The sequence below is a fragment of the Mchenga conophoros genome, linkage group LG4, assembly GCF_057382185.1.
Source record: "Mchenga conophoros isolate Kocher_MC1m ecotype Shallow Benthic linkage group LG4, M_conophoros_male_GT1.1, whole genome shotgun sequence".
Taxonomy (NCBI): Eukaryota; Metazoa; Chordata; class Actinopteri; order Cichliformes; family Cichlidae; genus Mchenga; species Mchenga conophoros.
Window position 1 is genome coordinate 39,087,221 of NC_140529.1, and position 16,413 is coordinate 39,103,633.

The following is a 16,413-nucleotide window of genomic DNA, read 5'->3' on the forward strand; positions in this document are numbered from 1 at the left end:
CACATGCGCAGTACGGATCGGGTAGACCCGATTTGTACGGTCAGACTTTACACATGCGCAGTAAGGATCGGAGAGTCCTGATCCGTAACTTTCTTTTTATTTTTCATTTTTGTCTACATTGTACTGAAATGCTTCATTATTGCAAACATTTTAAGATATACTTGTTATTCTTAACATCTTAACAGATACTCTGACCCATAACTATCGTAAAACGCTACGACCGGAAGTAGAAACCTTTCGCGCATGCGGGGTACCGATCGGGTTTCCGGTACGGATCGGGTAGTGACAGTCCCACTTAAATCCTGCTAAATGAAACAACTGCACCACCTGCTGTCTCAAATGTCACCCTGCACTGACTCCAGTAACAGCAAAGGATGCTGGGTAATATTCAGTGTGGTAAAGAGAGGACCTACGTACTTTGTCCTTGACCATAAATGCTGGAGCTGTGACTGTAAACCTGTAAAGAGCCAGCAGACGTCACCCAGAGGTTACAGCTGCTGGGCCCCAGTCTGACTCATCACTGTGAGCCACAGCTTAGCCCGCACTAAACAACCAGACCGCTGAGCAGCTGTTTTCATGCAGCGTTTGAAGAACACAAAGTCTGTATGCTCTGATCTTAGTTCAGTAACACATCATTTATGAAGTTAAATAAAATGTCCCTTACTTTTCCTCTTCTTTGCATCTTTCTCCATTTCTGAGTGTCACACCCTGTGTTTCTCTCCCTCTGAACTACAGCACACATGTTTAGTGTCAAACGTCACATAAGCACTTTGTGTGTTTGCTGATGTTTGTTGAGCTGTTAAAAAGGTTGCTGTTGAACTTCCCTGCTGTTTGCTCCTCTTCTGCAGCGCTAACTGGATGCTGAACAATGCTTTGCGACTTTACATCTGCACCATGAACGCATCAACAGTGAGGGTGTGAGTGGAGTGTCGCTATTTTCTTATTGCTGAGTAAATATCTGTAGAAGAAACGCCAGGCTGCAGTTCACAAAACCTCCTGGACAGCTCCATGTTTCCACTCTAACATCAGTCTGCGATGGTCTGATGGAGGATTCCAGCTGTTCAGCAGTCCTGGCTCTGCTTCGTCCTGTTGTTGCTTACATGATGCTCCAGATGTTGTCTGCTGGTCAGAGGTCTGGACTGCAGGCGGGCCGGTTCAGCGGCCGTGCGGCTGGGACAGATGCAGTCAGCGATTTAGCGTTGTTCTGCTCAAACACGAAGGCCTCCCAGAGACACACGTCAGCACGGAGCAGGTGTCAGAGCAGTGTATAAACACCTGTTTATACCTTTGAGCAGTGATGGAGCCTTTCCAGACGTGCCAGCTGTCAGCTCCGATGCCCCCCATGAGAGCTGCAGGCTTTGACCTGAGCTCTGATATCGTTAGTCTGGAGGATGTGGAGTCCATTTTTGGCTCATAAGTAGAATAAGTCATCATAAATATAAGTAGTAATAAATAACGTTAAATGATTGGTCAAAGCATTAAAATTATGTTTTAAAAACTACAAAAAAAAAATCTCCGCCTACGAATCCCAGAATGCCCCTGTGCGAGGAGCAGCCGGCTCCACGTGCTCGGAGGTTTAAACGAGCGGCTGCAGCGCAGAGAAGGGGCGGGAAAGTGTGTCACTGGGGCACGAGGCTCTCCCCGCGGTCACATGGTCCCGTTTTCTGCCGCGTGCGGGCACGGCGGCCCCCGCACATTCATCATCATCATCAGCGTCCTGCTGCGCGCGCGCCTTGTTTCAAAACACACAGGCAGGCAGACAGAGGCGCGCGTGCAGCAGGACGGATCGCTTGGTTCCGCGTGCAGCAGGAGCAGTAGTTTGAATTCACAGAATAAGACCCCGCTTCTTCTTCTGTGGTGGTTTCTTCTCCCACGTCTCCGAGCCTGGGATGCGTGCGCAGCGGTAGCTTTCTGGGACTTTTAAACGAGGGTCGCGTGTGTGACTTTTTCTCGGATGTCACAGTGACCACCGCTGCCATGGACACGAACAACAACAACAACAACAACAACAACCCAGGTAAATACGTCCTCTACTCTGCACCTCACGCTTACATTAGAGCTGATAAGAGCGACGCTGTGCGCGTGCGGTACATTTATTTTGACTTTTAACAGTGTGGGGGTCTCTGCTGCTGCTTCAGAGGTCGAGTTTTAAAAGTTGTCAAATTTCACATGGAGTTTGGCAGCAGCGCGGGGTGAAGGCTGAGACAAGCAGGTTACTGGTCGATGAGTAAACTGTTGGTATCGTTAGTATCGGACCACAGGTCGAAGCTTTGAGCACCTGCGGCTGTGTGGCGCGCGAACCTCTGTTCCGGTGTTTGTGTCCGCGGTACAGGTTCTCTCAGCGAGGGGGGCGGGAGCATCGGGTTCAGGTCCAGACCAGGTTCTGGACCCCGCATTGTCCTCACTGCAGTCCCCGTGAGCAGGTGTCCGTGGCCGTGTTTCGGGAACAGCGGGTCCCGCTTGGCACATGTCCGGCGGTGGTCACGGGGACCGTGTACGTGACTGCGCCCGTGTGTTCGGGTAAGTGGGTCAGAGTGACAGCGGTCATGTCGGAGGGTGGACAGGTGTCAGGTGGACCCGCAGTAATGTGTGTGTACGTGCTCGCTCGCTCGCTCGCGCCAGTTGCCGGTTCACATGGACCGGCAAACCGAGCCATGTGCGCTATGTTTTCACGGAGCTCCGCGGGCTGTGATTGGCTGCCACTGAGCCTGAGCTCATTGTATAATTCCGCTGCTCCTCCCCCGGCTCCTCCCCCTGTGTGCTCCAAACACGATCACATTTAAAGATTTGCGCACAGTCACGTGGTTTGACGTTTGCTCATTTTCGCTGACGTCAGGAGCCTTTGCTCTCTTCTTCTGCACTTTTATAGTTTGTATTTGTATGTGATCAGATTATTGATCATGGCTGATTCTGATCGATGACCGGGATGAGGATCTTTAGCACACACTGATGGTTCATCGATGATAGTAGTTACAGTCCGGCTCTCACCTGTCCTCACCTGTTAAAGCTGCAGTTTGGGTGTTTTTGTCTCCCCCTGCTGGCGCAGACAAGAACAACACAAACACAGCTGAGCGCTGGTTTCTGTGTGTGGCTTTTATCTGCAGCAGCACAGACTGCACTCAGCTTGTTTCAGGCAGGAGTCACAGAGTTTTATTCAAATGCCACTAAGGATGTTGAGCCGTACACAGAGACACGTCACACACCTCGCCACAGACACCTGCAGCTGACCGCGGTGACGTGGAGCTGCTGGGAGACGCAAGAACACAAAAACATGAATCTGTGTTAAAATAATCCCTCAGGAGTTTTTTCAGACTGCAGGCTTACTGATGTAAATAACGATAATATATTTATCACATGATGTAATAAAGTGTAAACCGACAAATAAAACTCGACATAAAACCTGAACACAGTGACGAACACGACAGGTGAGACGATGTACCTGTGCAGCTGATTTATTTACATTTCTGGGACAAAAGGAGCCAATCAGAGGGGAGTGAGGTCAAGGAGGGAGGTGTGAATGAGTGAGGGAATAAAACAGATGTGAATGATGTATGTGATTTATGGAAGCGTCTCCATGTCTGCTCGAAGTCCGATATTCCTGATCCAGGATTCCTGCTGTATCTCCAGGATAGAGCGCCGCTCTGCTCGCTCTCACAGATCACCGTGTTTGTGGTTTAAAGCTCATCACAGCGGACACTTACTGACACTACACTACCCATGAGCCTCAGCTGCTGGTGCTGAGCTCAATGATAACAGACATTCGCCGCACTGACGTTCAAAGAGCGTTTGGCTCGTGTGAACTTCCTGTCAGCTCAGAGTTCAGCTAACACGTTTCCCTGCAGCACGCCCACAAACCTCAGACCAACTTTAAAAAACATGGCGGCGTGACGCTTAAACACGTACTTAAAAGGTGATAAAGAGGGTTCTTAGAGAACGTTTAGTAAAACATCACTGCAGCACTGTCAGAGAGACTCTCAGGACACGTCAGCGTTCGACCTCGAGTCGTTAGCCGTTAGCCACTTTGAAATTCCCACGGTGAGCAGAGACCCTGATGAAACGCGTTTACGCTCAGTCAAAGAGGGCGAACATGTGTCAGCAGCTGGATCCTCTCCTCTGGAGGTCAGCACAGTGCCTGAAGGAAGCACAGCGTCTTATTCCAAGCACGGATCGTTTAAAACCTTCACGAGGGCCTGAAGATCATGTGATCTGTCCTGAGACCTCGTGAGCAGCAGAGACGTGCCACGTCACCACCGCAAGCGTCAGCGCTAACGGGAAACTTTATTAGAAAATGATTCCCAGCTGGAGCATGATGCTGTTGTCAGGTGGAGGTGAAATGAAGCTTTCTCATCCCACAGTCTGATAGGAGCCTTTGCAGATTACCCAGAATGCACTTTGTGGAGCTTCCTGCAGGGCACGCTGGTTACTGCTCCTCTGAGGATGTGACTGATGAAGTCAGATGAAGGTTATTCTTCTTCTGCGGTTTCAGCTTTAATTATCTCTGAGTGGCTGTCGCTCACGAGACGAAGCAACTCATCTGCCAATTAGAAGGTTGGTGGTTCAATCCCTGGCTCCTCCAGGCTGGGGCAAGACACCAGCCCCAAAATGTTCTCTGACACATCCAACGGCGTGTGTGTCAGTGTGCGTGTGTGTGTGTGTGTGTGTGTGTCAGTGTGTGTGTCACTGTGTGTGTCACTGTGTGTGTCACTGTGTGTGTCACTGTGTGTGTGTGTGTGTGTGTGTGTCAGTGTGTGTGTGTGTGTGTCAGTGTGCGTGTGTGTGTGCTCTGGGAGTAGAAGAATCAGTCCAAAAACAAGCCCCTCCTCTTCGCTTTCTCTTCTTATTCTTGGACTGTGAGCAGCTTTGCATGACTGACAGTTCATAATAATCCTTCTGTATCTGACTCTGGGCTGACTCCGCAGGCTCTCATTCATCCTCTGGGATCAGCAAGTTTACTCTCTGTGATGTCATAGAGGTCTGCAGTCTGCAGTCTTGGCTCACACTCAGCTCGTTACGAGAAACTCTAGATTGTTGAGTATGAACATCGCCATAGCAACAGCAGATATATGACAGGAAGTGAGGAGGAGGTCACGTTTAAGCTGAAGAATCTTATTTTACTGCAGCAGAAAACGCTGCAGATCTGTGTGTGTGTGTGTGTGTGTGTGTGTGTGAGTGTGTGTGAGAGAGAGATGAATGGCGGGAACGTGAGAGTGTGTGCAGAGGGAGGGTAGGCGTGGGTGTGGGCGGGCCTCTGGCGCTCCAGTCCCGTTGCAGAGCCGTCTGAGTGGAGCAGGCACGTGTCTCAGGGGCGTGACCACGGAGTACACACGAGCCTCCCGCCGAGGCTGCGTGAGGGGGAGGAGGGGAGGAGGAGGGAGGCAGCAGGTTCAGCACCGACATGAGCACAGCTCGGATATTTCTGTGGTCAGATGCTCAGAGGCCATGTGCAGCTTTATAAACACGTCACGTGACCTTCATCAGCACTCGTTTGTGTCTGCATTTCCACGCTGAGTCCTCTGTCTGAGTGTCTGTGCTGGTCTGTGAGCTCGCTGTGGTTCCTCGTGTAGCGTGAAGATGATGGCGGCTGCTCTCCTTGTTCCTGTCTTGGTGACCCAGTTTGTGAGCTGGCAGCGGGCCTTGCTGTGTGAGTGTGTGAGCACAGACTCACAAAGCACACATTCAGCCTGAGTCTGAGCAGCAGAACATGAAGGTGATCACAGCTCGCACTGGTCGTGTGTGTGTGTGTGTGTGTGTGTGTGTGTGTGTGTGTGTGTGTGTGTCACGTGCAGCTCTGACATGTGCAGACAAACATCATCCTCTCATAACAAACAAAGAATCAGGGGTTTCCTCCTGTTAGTGCTTCTGACTCCTCGCCGTGTGTTGACTAACAAACACATCGTTAGTCAACACTAATGCTCTGTGAAGGTCGCTGCGTGTCACGAGGTGAAAGGTGTTTGTCCCAACCTCAGTGGGGTCAGGTAGTTAGTGATATTGTATCATACAGGGACACCAGAAGCTGATACTTAATCAGATAAATTCAAATATTTTGGGAACACTACAAAACAGAGGGCCCATCTCTGCAGCGTGGTCCTGACATAACGTCCAACGCCATCGAAGCCACGGCGGTAAAAACAGGACTGCAGCCTCCCACAGAGATCAAACCTGCCGCTGCACCGATCGTGTTCAGCGGTCACAGTCTGCATGTGCTGCTGATGAAATCGTTGCTCAGAGCTTCACGTGATTTACAGGATGCTGATGGGAGGCAACAGGTCTGCAAACAGTCGCTCTCAGACGCTGTGCACATGTGGCAGCCGATCACTTCATTTTGAGCCCGCTCGGCGGCAGACCAACATTCACGGCAGCTTTCACTGGTGCTTTGATGAAACCTGAGAAGGTGTGAGTCTAAATCCCGCCTCTGCTGAGCGGCGGTACAAAGTCACGCTGCGCTGCACAACGAGCAGAACAAAGAGCAGAAATAAGCACTTACAGGCTTTTATTTTGTAGGAGGAGGCTGTGATGTGTACAAGCAGTAAAACCGAGTCGCTCAGAGCGTTCGAGGAGTAGAGGTGGAACGCTTCCCCCTCACCACTGTCAATAACCTCTGACCTCCCCTTGCTCTCCTGCAGGAGGCGTGATCTCCTACGTGGGCTCCTCCGGAGGCTCTCCCACTCGGACCAGTCCGGTCTCCATGTACAGTGAGAACTCCAACTCCCAGTCCTTCTTCACCTCCTCCTCCTCCCTCACCCTGCCGTTCCTCAGCTCCGGCTCCAGCTCAGGGTCAGCCGGAGACGACGGGTCCTCCTCGGCCTCCTCGTCGGCGGCAGGCTCGCCTCGAGGCCGCGACGACGGCGGCTCTCTGAGGACGTCGCCCAGCAAGTCTGTGGCCAGTCTGACCAGTAAGTACGCAGTTCGTTTGCATGTTTGTGTGTTGAGCTGAACGGAACCTCTGATGTCACTTCCTGTATGTGACTGTGTTTCAGAGCTGAACGGCATGGTGCTGCTCTGTAAGGTCTGCGGCGATGTCGCCTCGGGTTTCCATTACGGCGTGCACGCCTGCGAAGGCTGCAAGGTGAGATCTCACACACACAATGGAACTACCGACTCAATGATAGTATTTGTGTTAATTAATTAAAATCTAAAACTGTTATTCTTATTTTTTGTTTTTGTAATATTTCAGAGTTATTTACTTCCTGTTTATTTTCAAATGCGTTATTTCTTTATTCACACACATCACATGCACACAGGCTTTAAGTGATGATGTGATGAAGCTTCAGTCCAAACTACTCTGCATTTATTAAGGCTGTTGTGTTTTTAACATGTTTTAATCTTTTGTATCTTGTTCTGTTTAATCTGAACAAGCCCCTAAAAACAGTCAGTGATCCCTGTCGGCCTCTCTCGGCTTTTATTACCACTGTTCATTTTAAAGCTCAGTTTTTAAAACCTTACGATGTAGCTACAGCCCAGCCCAGGCAGCAGTATATTAACGACTAACCTCGTATTGTGGATGGATTATCTCAGTTGTTCTCCTGGCTGAAGTTTGGTCCTTTTACAGCATCCTGCCATGCGATTACATTTGTTCCTGACCACCGAGAACACTCACGTTAACTTTTATCGAGTGGAAGAAAGTTAGCGTTCATCCTCCAGCTTCACTGTGTTTATGCTAACATAGCTGTGTCGCTAGCGGTCACGTAGCACATCATTATATAGCAGCTAGCCCAACTTCAGTAACCCTACAAACGCCACTGCTGTTTAGTTTTCTGTCTTCATTTATGTTGGAAGTGATAGCAGAGCTGTACGTTTTAATTTGTTTCAGAAATCTCTCAGTCAGAACATGCTATTTTTGCGTGGAAGCTAGCGAGCTAACTTCCGCTAGCTTCCTGCTAACTTCTAACTCCGTTAAATTTAATAAATTCTGTTTTCATGGATGTTAAACTTAACTGTTACACCTGGTAAAGCAGCAACGCTGATCATTTTATTACAGATGAAAGAGTTTAGACAGTTTTTAACTCTCAGTGATGCTGCAGTGTTCGTTTGGCTTTGGAACCTGAAGCGGCTAATGACGTCAGACTTAAAGACCGGATATACAGTCCGCGGATTTTGGCAGTTTTGGGGCTTGGTGGTGATGACGATGATGATGCTGAAGGTGACGGTGTGGGCGTGTCTGGTCTTGCAGGGCTTCTTCCGCCGCAGCATCCAGCAGAACATCCAGTACAAGAAGTGCGTGAAGAACGAGAGCTGCACCATCGTGAGGATCAACAGGAACCGCTGCCAGCAGTGCCGCTTCAAGAAGTGTCTGTCTGTGGGCATGAGCCGCGACGGTGAGCGCCCGCCTCACCTGCACGCCCACCTGCAAGCCCGCACACTCTGAATCCGACCTAACTCCTCCTCTTCCTCTTCTGTCCACAGCGGTGCGCTTCGGGCGGATCCCGAAGCGCGAGAAGCAGAGGATGTTGGCCGAGATGCAGAGCGCCATGAATAACATGGTGAACAACCAGCTGCAGAGCGACTTCCAGCTCGCCAGCCTGTCGTCGTCCTCCTCTTCCTCATCCTCTTCCTCCTCGCCGTGCCCGGGGGTGACCATCGCCCCCCGGCCTCAGCCCTCAGCCCTGCCTCCAGCCCCCTCCTCACCCTCCCCGCCTGCTTCGGCTTCCTCTTCCTCCCCACCGCCTCTTCCCTCCCATCAGAGCTCCTCCCCCTCCTGCTCCCCACCCCCCAGCCCCGGGATGGACTCCACCATTAGCGCCATTGCTCGCGCTCACCGCGAGACGTTCCTATACGCTCACGACAAGCTGGCCAATAACCACGTCCACCACAATGGGGAGGCGGAGCTCTGGCAGCCCAACCGCTGCCCAAACGGTTACCATGCCAACGGCCTCAACACCATCTACCACCACAATAACAACCTGGCCACAGAGTGCTACCTACCGGAAAACAGCCGCACATATCTTCACCGTAGCAACGGGAGGCAAAGCCAGCAGAGCGGTCCCGCTGGTCATGTGACCCAGGAGCAGCGCTGTCCAGTGAAGAAGCAGACGGGGATCGTGCTGGTAAGAGCTCATCCACTGGGGGAGGGTTTACAAGCTGTCACCTGATTGGCTGACGGTGCTGTCCTGTCTCCGCAGGCTTGTCCAATGAACATGCAGCCTCACGCCGACCCCTCGAAGACCCCGCAGCAGATATGGGAGGACTTCTCGCTGTCCTTCACGCCCGCCGTCAGGGAGGTGGTAGAGTTCGCCAAACATATCCCAGGATTCAGCGGTCTGTCCCAGAACGACCAGGTGGCCCTGCTGAAGGCCGGCACCTTTGAGGTGAACCTGCGATGTCACTCGGTTTAGTGGGCGAGGTTTGTGCTGATTGACCCTGTGCACGAGAAAATGCTAACTTCCTGGTTTGAGACCGGATGTGGGGTTGTACATTTCCAGTAGCTTTACTTTGCGGTCAATCGCTACTGCGAAGATATCCTCCAACATCATGTCCAAAACTCGAAAACGGAAAGATGGCGTTAAGTTACAAAGAGCAGAGGTGGGAACACTCACCGCTGCTGTGTCATAAAAAATCTAATGATCAATTTTGACGTTTAAAGCGTTTAGATCGATCAGTTGTTTACATCACTCAACACAAGCAGAACTGCATCACTGCAGCAGAAGAGACATCGTCCACATTCAGAAGCACATCTCTGTATAGTGACTGGTCTCATGATTTAAACAGGCAAATGTTCAGCATTCAAACTACAGGTGAAGAACAGTCAAACCAGATGTTTCCCCGTTATGTCGAGATCAGCTAGTCAAGTACACACCTACACAGCATGTTAACAAACCGTGAAAAAAGCCACACAAAAATGAATGATTGCTGGTAACGGTTTCTATACATTAGTATGTACGAAGGGTATGTTGTGACTTACCTTCAAAATTACAGCGGTCCCTCGCTATAACGTTCACCTTTCACCTCGCTGTTTCGCAGATTGCAAGTTTGCATGCTTTTTTTTTACGTCACATTGTGTCCTGCGTCCTGATCGCTGCAGACGATCTCCTCCGTCTCTCCTGTACAGTACAGAGTCGCTGCATCGATGCTAGCAGTGTGACTCTGAAGTGCAGTGCTGTATGTCCACGATGTCCACCAAACGTTTGCACCGTCAAAAAATAAAATTGGCTCCTTGATTTCACCTCTCGCTGGTTATTTTTAGAACATAACACCCGCGATAAACGAGAGACAGCTGAGAACTATAACATTTGAATCCCTTTTCTCTTTTGCTCTGAGGCGCAGGGAAAATATCGACAAGTCGATGAACATCATTTACAGATATATTGGGTAAATGCCCGAGACATCTATAGAAATGTAAATCGCCGCTTGATTCATTCATTTGCTTAACTTGTTTTGGACAATAAACCAGGCGCGAATAGGACACCGGAAACAAAGCTCCCCACAGGAGTTTCCGCACCGGAAGTAGCATATGCTAACGTGCACATAGTCAGTTGGTTGATTGAAATTCCTTAGATGCTGTACCCGACCTGACCACTAGGCAAACTGGGGGCGCTGCACCCACCCTCTAGATATTTACCATGTCTTCTCACTCAGCCAGTTACAGCACTGTCATCCAATCAGAGCACATTTTAGGGAAATGACCTCTGACCTTTGAAAAAACTATTGAGTTCACCCTCGAGTCCACAAGAGTGCGAGTTTAAAAACTCCCACTAACGTTCCCGAGGTCAAAGATCTGAAGCTCAGGTTGCTGTTTAGTTGCATTTGTTCATGGAGACGTAGCGGTCGCAGCAGTTGCTTGTTGCAGCATTTGGTTAAGTTAGTGAGTTGCCGTGTTTAGTTGCAGCATTATGTTTCATTGTGAGACGCAGTCTTTGCTGTATTCTGCCCTCGCACTTAACTAGACAGATGGACAACCATCTTCCCATGTAGAAAAACCACAGCGCTGTTCCTTTCTGGCAGATTTATTTGACTGGATGCTTCGCATGGCTTTGTTGAAATACATGAATGTGCCATAGGGGTAGCAAACTGTCCTTCTCCCGCTAGACAGGAAGTAATGAGAAATAGCACTTCTGGTAGGATGTCAAAATAAAATGAACAGTGTGCCAGAAACAAATAAAGATTGCATGAACTTATATAACACTACATAACATGAGGGGCGAATCTTAAGGAGCCAGAACATGCTGCATTGTCTGTAGGTACAGAAAATGTTGCAGATGTAGTCCTGGAGCTACAGCATGATGTTTACTTGTTGCTGCAGATGTAGTTTGTGTTGCAGTTGCTTGTTTTCTGTGTAGATTTGCAGTCACCCACGTCACGAAAGCTTTCTTTCCCAGCTCCTTAGGCTAGTTGCTTGTTGTTCAGTTGCAAGTGTTGCATACGTTGCAACGTAGTGGTTGCTAGAGTTGCTGTTGTTGCAGGATTTGGCTTAGCTGCAGGAGTTAACGTGTTGCTGCAGTTGTAATGGGCGGTGTTTGGCTGAAGTTGCTGTGTTTAGTTGCAGGAGTTTGGATGTGGCGAGTTTTCTAGGCAGAGGATGTTGATCTATTAGCAGGAGTTGCAGATGTAATGTTGCTGTAGTTACACGCCTCCTCGTTGGTTGCTCAAACTCGTGTCAGGCTGAGATCGAATGAAACCTAAATGTGTCGGTGACATCATCGCGCTTTCACTGATTGCCCGTCCTTGTTTCCTGTCTCAGGTGCTGATGGTGCGTTTTGCGTCGCTGTTTAACATGAAGGAGCAGACGGTGACGTTCGTCTCCGGCGCCACCTACAACCTGCAGGAGCTGCGGGCGATGGGCATGAGGGACCTGCTGGGAGCCATGTTTGACTTCAGCCACAAGCTGGCGGCGCTGGAGCTGGACAGCGAGGAGCTCGGACTCTTCACCGCCGTGGTGCTCGTGTCAGCAGGTGAGCAAAGATCGCCGCCGCCGTAGATTAGCTGAAACGTATCGCAGTTATTTAAGCAACGTGTTGAGTGTTTAAGAAGGAAGTATAGAAAATCAACTTCCTGTTTGTAGCACATAACTACGGCGAGTGCAGGTGTAGCCCGAGTTTGTGTGGTTTAGCTGTTGTTGTTGTTTTCGATGCACGTTCAATCATCCAGGTAAGGAAATCGCTAAAAGTTGATTCTTTCATCTGGATGTTTTCAGAGGAGAAACGTTTCTCCATGTTGCTGCTGTAGTTGCACCAACTTGTTGAGTTGCAGGTTGTGCCAAGTTTTGGTGTAGTTGCAAAAGGTACCGTTTGTTCAAGCTGTTGCTGTAAGTGAAGCGTCGTGGTTGCAGTGATTTAGGTAGCAGCGGCGTATGTAGATGTTGTTGCCGTAGTTGATGTCTTGTGTTTAGTTGCATAGTTAATAATTTTTGGTTGTTGTGTGTCGAAGTTGCACATGTCGAGTTTGTTTTTAAACTGTTTAGTTGCAGCTGTTGCTGTAGATGTAGTGGGTGGAGTAGTCACCGGGTTTGGTTCAGTTGCAGTAGTTGTAGACGTAACAGTTGTTGCAGTTGCTGCCGATGTAGTGGTTGCCCGTTGCTCGCTGACCTGCCCTCTCCGTGTGGTTTCAGACCGCTCCGGCATCGAAGACGTGGCGTCGGTGGAGCAGCTGCAGGAGAATCTGATCCGCGCTCTTCGCTCGTTGGTCAACAAGTCGCCCGTCGCCCCAGAGAGCGAGCACCTCGACGTGGACTCGCCACGCTTCACCAAACTGCTGCTGAAGTTGCCAGATCTGCGGACGCTCAACAACATGCACTCTGAGAAGCTGCTGTCCTTCCGCATCGACGTTTGATGACATCACTGCGATGTCACCGCATCGCCACGCTCTCCAGCCCTTAACATCGCAGCGTCATCCAGACCGCATCGGACTGGCAGGATGATGATGTCATCAGCAGAACTTTGCAAGACATGCGTCTCCCCGCCAAAATAAAAGTCTGCTTTAAAACAGCTGGTTGATGTTTTAAAGGAGCAGGCTGCCATTTTTAAACCACACTATTTTAACCTGTGTAAGCCCAATCCGTTAGCTTAGCCTAGCCAGCCCAGTTCTTTGACTTTACTGGAGCGTCGCCAGCAGGAAGTCTGAAAGACAAAAGTAAGAAGCGTGAAGGACGTGGACGACGACAGTACGCTAACTGACGAGCTCACACAGGACAAACCTGTTCGTTCAGCTTCACTTCCACTTCCTGTTGATGTCATCATTCTGTCTGATTTTAGCTTCGTTAACGTTCATGATGAGTTCAGACGCTTTTAATTTGAAAGTTTTCCCAGCTGGAGACAGATGCACACTAAAAGTAGCTCTTTCAAACATCTGGACGCATCCAGCTGCTTTTAATGATTTTAAGGACTTTGGGATCAGCTCCTTCGATTTTCAGCGGCCGGCGATCTCTGACTGCGGCGGCCTCCACTTCCACTCTGCAGGAAACAGAAACTCTTCCAGTACGAACTGATTCATCCTGAACTTCCAAACTGTGGAGCGCCCGGAATGATGACTCCACCTACTACAGAGATGGAGGAGGCGGGGCGTGACCTGGCGACGCCTCAGACAAACCTTATGCAGCTGATGTTCTGTAAAGAAACTGTACATAGCCATGAACACAAAGATCCAGCTATACTTGAACTGTTTCCCTGAGATCTGTTGTACACAACTATTTTTGGTTAATATGAATATATGCCTGTGCAGATATCGTGACTATTAAAGTATGTACGAGCGAGGAAGTCCACCTGATGAAAGAAGATCTCTGATGTGTTTTAATCTGTGGTTTATGTTGTAAAGACGTTATATAAAAATGATATATAAATATATGCACACATGAGTCGTCCTGAATCTATAATATTCACACTGATCATAAAGACGTTACTGCGATGGACTGATGATTGGACGAGTCGGAGCTGAAGTAAAACGACCTTCAGTTTTCTCTCAGCAAAGCTCATTTTACCCACCAGCAGCGGAGGAGAAGGTGGAGTCAGTTACAGCGGCTGGTGGAGATGCTGTAGTGGCAGGGTTTGATGTCACAGACTCAAGCTGCTGCTGGTTGTAGTTGCAGCAGCTGTAGAGCGGGTGATGTAGCTGTAGAAGAGCCTGATTCGAGCTCTCTGTTATTGTACCGCAGCAGCTGTATGTGCTCTCTTCACGCCCCAAATCAAAATTGAGGAGGCTGTAAAGCAGCTCATGATGTTGGGACTAACAGTCACAAAAACTCATTTTACTACAGTAAAAACTTTTAAAAAAAATCTGAAAACTGAACAATCAGTTTTATTTAAGTAGCGCCAAATCCCCATCCGTCCGTCAGTCAAAGAGACCACGCCCCTAATAATGAGTTTATTTTGACACGGAAGTCTATGGGACTGACTCACTGCTGCCTCTGCTGGGCACCACAGGAACTGCAGCTCTCAGTGCTTCCATGTTGGGTTTATTCTAGTTTATTTAGACACGAAGCTTCGTCTGTGTCACCTAGCTCACCTTTATTAGTGGAATATAAAGGTGTTTAGGGTTATATTCCAGTGGGTCTGAGCTCAGCGGCACAGTCTGCCCTCTGGTGGCGTTTTTGTGCCTTGCACTACAGTCACTGAAATACATCTAACATCGTCTCTTCACCATCACACATATTTATCTCTCTGTGAACTGTAAAGTATGAGAAGAAAAGAAAAAATATTCCATGTGTAATTTCAGGTTAAATGTTTAATGTTTCATATAAAAACGAGACACGTTGATGACTTATTAATTAAAACAAATGAAAAACATCATATTTCATATGAACTATAGGCTGTAAATACAGCAGCGCCAGCTTTCTCCTTCACCAGACTCCTTTGACTTTTTCACTGATTTTAGAGCCGCAGACTGTGACAAACAGACATCCACGTGTGTCTGAGCAGCATGAGGTGAAGCTGATCGTGATTGGTGGGTTTTTGGAGGTTAGTGTCCTGTTGGCTCTGAGCTTTCAGCAGTCAGTGGGACAGCAGGAGAAGAAGGAGAAAGTGAGTCACTCTGAGGAGAAAGTAGGTCGAACTGCAGCCTCATAATCAAACTTCCACTTTCTGGATTCTGATTGGCCAGCTGCATCTCGATCTCAGCATCCCCACTGCCCAATGAGCAGCCAGCGGGCGGAGACGAGCACTGTGTCCCAGTTTCAGATGGACTCGCACATCACTTCCTTTTAGTGCTGTGCGTACTTATATAACACGTTTACAGCCGTGTGGTGCGTCACCGTGACAACGGATCACTCTGATCACTGATTTACAGCAGCAGCAGGAGGAGGAGGTCCACAGCAGGAGGAGGAGGTCGTCAGGCAATAAACAATAACACAAACTGAGATGTTGCACACTTGTTTGTATGTGTGACACTGAGCTGCAGGCGCATGCTTCATAACCACACCTGCATGGTGATGATGTTTTCGCGTGGAAGCAGTCTCCACCAGACTCCAGTCAAAAATGTTCCGTTTTCACACGTTCACTTTTACAGTTACGTGTTTATCAGGGTTAAAGCTCCTTCACTGACGCACCAGACTCCACGCATATACGTGTATTTACAGCTAATAATAGCTGCTTTTATTACGTCTGGCAGCCGTCTCAAACCGTCTGCTCATCTGAGGAGATGCTGACAATCAGTAAATGCTTGGAGCAAAAACACGAAGCAGCCTGGCTTTCGTACGCTAACCCTCAAACCAAACTCCATTCACATTTGTGCTCATTTTAAACACGAACAGAATCCTTCACTTAGTCCACTCAGATATTTTCCTGATGTCAGTTTCCTACTGGTGACTCAGCAGCAGTCACACACGTCCACGTTCCGCTGTATTAAGAGTGGGTGAGATGTGCGTGGAGGGGAAACTCCACAGTGATCTGCAGTAATCTCATTCTTCAGCCGGACTCCTGTGCATACACTAACCAGCAGCTGCTTTTACTCCACTGTCCTCTCACCAGACTCCGGGTGGACCTTTCCACACCTTGCTGTGACCAAAGATCAGTGAAAATCTAACTATGTGCCCAAGAGCATCAGTTTTACAGGCTGTAATTTAGAATTATTTGTTACACCAAACTCCGTTTAAGTTTTGGCTGATTTTACACTTCCGTGCATTTGAACCAAGCCCCAGTGAGAAACGTTAAACCTGCATGTTCTGCAGACACACGTGAGCTCCGTGGCTGTTTCCGTGTTTCTATGAGAACACGTGACCCGGTGTGTCAGCAGCAGGAAGTCTTCCCGCGGGCTGTGCTCGGTTTTCCTTCAGGAGCCGCTCTGTCTGGTTTCTGACGGCGTGACATGTCCCCGACATGTTATCTAATCACGCGGACATGCGTGTGTGTCTTACGTCACGTTGTACAGTATCGGTGTAGCAGTGCATGCTGGGAAGCAGCAGACAGCAACACGAAAGGAAACAGCGACTCCCGGTGGCAGCTTTACAAAATAAAAGCTTCAGCTGAAGAATTGAATGAACATTTTTTTCTG

General features: G+C 49.1%; 1 protein-coding gene across 1 annotated transcript; it reads left to right on the plus strand.

Annotated features, from left to right (window-relative positions):
* The first annotated feature begins 1,596 nt into the window (after nucleotides 1–1,596).
* Nucleotides 1,597–13,757, plus strand: nr1d1 (nuclear receptor subfamily 1, group d, member 1). The gene is made up of 8 exons (XM_085272353.1): nucleotides 1,597–2,017; nucleotides 6,624–6,893; nucleotides 6,978–7,066; nucleotides 8,171–8,315; nucleotides 8,404–9,044; nucleotides 9,120–9,305; nucleotides 11,675–11,885; nucleotides 12,542–13,757. The coding sequence occupies exons 1-8, from the start codon at nucleotides 1,978–1,980 to the stop codon at nucleotides 12,760–12,762; spliced, it is 1,803 nt and encodes a 600-aa protein (XP_085128479.1). The 5' UTR covers nucleotides 1,597–1,977; the 3' UTR covers nucleotides 12,763–13,757.
* Nucleotides 13,758–16,413: the final 2,656 nt, after the last annotated feature.